We start from the raw sequence: 3,423 nt of genomic DNA, 5'->3' as shown, positions 1-3,423 counted from the left end.
TGGGTTGGGGAGGGGTGTAGGCTGGAGGAGAGGAGTTCGTTGCGGATGCGGGCCCAGACTCCTGGGGTGCGCAGGGAGAGGTGGATGGCGGAGCGGATGGAGATGGCGGTGGTGTCGGCGCCGGCGAGCATGTTGATCATGAGCCAGCCGACGATCTGGCCGTCGGTGATGGTGGGGTTGGCGGACTTGGCTTCGATGAAGCGGTCGAGGTAGTCGGGCTGGGGTTGGGTCGGGGTGGGGGTTTTCTTCTTCTCGTCGTCGTCTTGCGATTTGGATTCTTGGGATGCGTCGGCGCCCTGGTACCGCGCGATGAGCCGGCCTACGCAGCTGCCCGCGAGAGCGTTCATCTCTCCGGGGCGCTTGAACATCTGTACGATGCGGTTCTTTTCTAGCACGCGGTCGAGGAAGGGCACGCATCCCACCCATGCGAAGTAGTCCTGGATCTTCTCGGCCGCGCGGAGTGTGCCGTCAAAGTCGGCGCCGGCGGAGAGATAGCCGAGGGGCTGGGAGAAGGTTACAGAACCTACGACGTCCCAGGTATCTGATGGGAGCGCGGCAGGACTCGTTAGATATCTTCGGGTTTGTGCCTTTTTTTTCCATGTGATAGGGGGTTACTCAGGGGGAGGAGAAAAATGAAAAAGGCCTACTAACAGTACAAAATCCATTTTCCCAGGTCAAAGGCCTTTCCGGTAGCACCGCAAGTGGCAGCGAATCTCTTGTCTAGCTCGCTACAGAGCTGCGCGATTGTCTCGTCTATGAGGGGTTCCAGCGTGGCGACACTGGCGGGCGAGTAGTACTTGGCGATGGGCTTTTTCTCGGCCGCGTGCTTCTCCTCGTCGTCCTGGCTAAAGAGGGTGTGCACAATGTTGCCGTCGATGAGGGAGCTGCCGGAGCTGTAGTAGGTGGTCTTGTTATCAATGATGTTTTGTCAGCAAAGGAGCTACATAACGGTACGTGTGGTGATAAGGGATGGGCGTGGAACCTTTTTCCAAGCCCCCTTAGTGCTGAAAACGGTTTTAATCAGCGAGGGGTCGTCCACATCGAGGACGTTTGGTCCGATGCGTACAACTGGCCCGTACTTCTCATGAAGACGGACCAGGACGTGGTGGAAGCTGCCTTGGGCGATGTGGTACGTTCGCCATAGATTGGTAAATTCTAGGCACCATCAGTCAGATCATGGGGTCTCTGAGTTTGGGGGCTTGGAGTTACTTACTAGCCAGGAATGGGCCCGGATATTGCCTCAACGGAGAAGCGAGATAGGAGGCTAGGAGGTAGGCAAAAAGGGCTCCCAGAGTCGCCAGCAGGTATTTGGTGAACCCACTTGCGGTGAGTATCTGCCCCGGGATGAGGACTAAAAGGTGGTCGCTCATCTTTGCCAGTGGGCCGCAGTGAACGTGTGAGTTCTCTGTGGGTTAGTTCACAGTTGGTGTTTGTTGATGTCACCCAGTGCCGTATCTCGGTGGTAGACCGTCATAAGGCCTTGATGCGACACTGCGACTCTGCAAAGTGACTCGGGTGAGAGCCCAGGAACGAGGCTCAAGCGCCAAAGATGTCACCAGGGAGTATTTGAAGCGAAGCGGGGAAGCAATGGCTGTGCTGCCCGTCTCCGGAATAGTCAATTACTCAATTATTCCTTGTCTCGAGTTTTCGGTTGTTGGCCGGTCGCAGGGGGTCACACCCTTCACGCAGGCGACAGTCCGCGAACGACCTATCCTGCAGGCGGCTCGGCGTTGGGGAGCCAATCAGGCCAGGCACATGAGACGTGACATGTTCATATCGACTCCCTCCATGACATCCCCGCGCCAACAGGAGCAAAAGTACCGGCGCCGGTTCGTGCCCAGTGACCCCAGTCCGCATACGGTTACGGCGATGTCCATAAGATATCCGGATCAGTCCAAAACCCAACGCACTTGGAGCCGTCTCCATAATTTATTTCGACAAGCCAGGGTTGCCAAGGTTGCAGTGAGACATCGTGACACCGCACATTGCCCCGGTTCGAGCATTTCTGTCGGTTTCGATTCAGACAAGTGACAACTCACCACACAATAACACATCGAAGACGATTTGAGGCCATCTCACCGATGATCCCGACCACGAGCGCTTCTTCGCAATCACTTACTAATGTAACAGATGTCCCCACCATTCTCTGGATTGATGTAATCCATTATCCTCCCATTGGCGACGAATTTGGGGTAATCATCCAGCCCGTCCCCCCCACTCTTTTTTGACGAAATACCCTGCTGAATTCGTTCGTTAGCGCATCACATCAAGACCGGGATCCGAGAAAAGTGGGTGCCCTCCCTTTAACTAGCGGGCCGCCGAGTCAAGCGAAGAAGTCGGCGCGCTCTCGCCTCGATGGCTTCCTCACTCCCGCGGCTCACTCACATTTATGGATTAGTTAGGGTCGGGTTGGTGAGATTTGACTCGACAACCCCCGACGCCTGCGCGTGATATCCACGTGACTGACTCGCTGCTCGCTCATTTTTTTCATTGGCCAAGTGTCAGAGGGAACCCCACCATCCCAAACAACCCAGAATAAGCCCCTCCGCGTTTCAGTCTTCTTCCCCTCCGGCACCGTGGCACCTCGCTGGGACCTCATCCCAGGTTGCTGAACGCGCAGGCATCGGGCGAGGCAACCAGCATCAGCCCATCCCATTTCCAACGCCCAACTCATCCCAAACCATCCTTCAACCGTCCTTTGCCTTGTGTGTGTCGCGTCCCACCGCCATTTCACCCACCCACGCGCCAAGCCATCCCCAACACCGCAACCCATCCCCCACCACGATAACCTCCATACTCCCAACACCCGGGCCACCCCTCAACGGACCCAACAACACCAACACCAACAACAATGGCATCCACCAACCCGCTCCCCAACCCGCACAACCCCAACCACAACCCGCACAACCCCCCCCTCACCACCACCACCATGACCACCACAGCAACCCCATCACCAACAACCCTCCCCGCCCCGCATCTCCGCACCACCGCCCTCCTCGCCTTTGTCCCCGCCCTCCCGCTCTGTGTCACACACGGCGCCCTCTCCCGCGACATCGTCCCCGCCCTGGGGCTGGTCCCGCTATTTTTCTCGGCGGCCGTGTCGTTTGGGTTTGGTGTTGAGTGCTCGGAGGAGGTCGAGTTCAAGCGCTCGTATGGGGGTGGGGATGGGGGGGGTTGGTGCGGGTTGTGGTTGGGGTTGTGGGGGTTGGGGAGGGGGTGAATTCGAAGGCAGTGGCGATGATATTAGATCTGCCGGTCTACTGGGAGGCGTTTTACAGCTGGGTCTGCTTCTGCTTCTGCTGCTGCTGCTGCGGGGGGGAGAGGTGGGGAGGAGTGGGAGGAGGAAGTTGGGGAGGAGAGTGGGCTTGGGCTTGGAGTAGGGGAGGAGGAGGAGGATGAGGATGGAGGTGGGTGGGGGACGTC

General features: G+C 57.9%; 2 protein-coding genes across 2 annotated transcripts in view; one reads left to right on the top strand and one right to left on the bottom strand.

Moving 5' to 3' along the window:
- The window catches only part of CHGG_07425 (uncharacterized protein), a gene marked incomplete at both ends in the record, with an annotated part of 2,029 nt that extends 659 nt beyond the window's left edge, over positions 1–1,370 (bottom strand). Inside the window, 4 exons of the mRNA XM_001225080.1 lie at positions 60–523; positions 652–893; positions 1,080–1,155; positions 1,214–1,370. Of these exons, the coding sequence (XP_001225081.1) occupies positions 60–523; positions 652–893; positions 1,080–1,155; positions 1,214–1,370 (939 nt within the window). The remainder of the gene's footprint in view (positions 1–59; positions 524–651; positions 894–1,079; positions 1,156–1,213) is intronic.
- Positions 1,371–2,929: 1,559 nt separating this feature from the next.
- The window catches only part of CHGG_07424 (uncharacterized protein), a gene marked incomplete at both ends in the record, with an annotated part of 1,356 nt that continues 862 nt past the window's right edge, over positions 2,930–3,423 (top strand). The window contains 2 exons of the mRNA XM_001225079.1: positions 2,930–3,173; positions 3,279–3,407. Coding sequence (XP_001225080.1) covers positions 2,930–3,173; positions 3,279–3,407 — 373 coding nt within the window. The remainder of the gene's footprint in view (positions 3,174–3,278; positions 3,408–3,423) is intronic.

This window comes from Chaetomium globosum, genomic scaffold (genome assembly GCF_000143365.1).
Source record: "Chaetomium globosum CBS 148.51 scaffold_5 genomic scaffold, whole genome shotgun sequence".
Taxonomy (NCBI): domain Eukaryota; kingdom Fungi; phylum Ascomycota; class Sordariomycetes; order Sordariales; family Chaetomiaceae; genus Chaetomium; species Chaetomium globosum.
The sequence above is the reverse complement of the archived record's forward strand: the minus strand, read 5'-3'. Positions and strand labels throughout refer to the sequence as shown.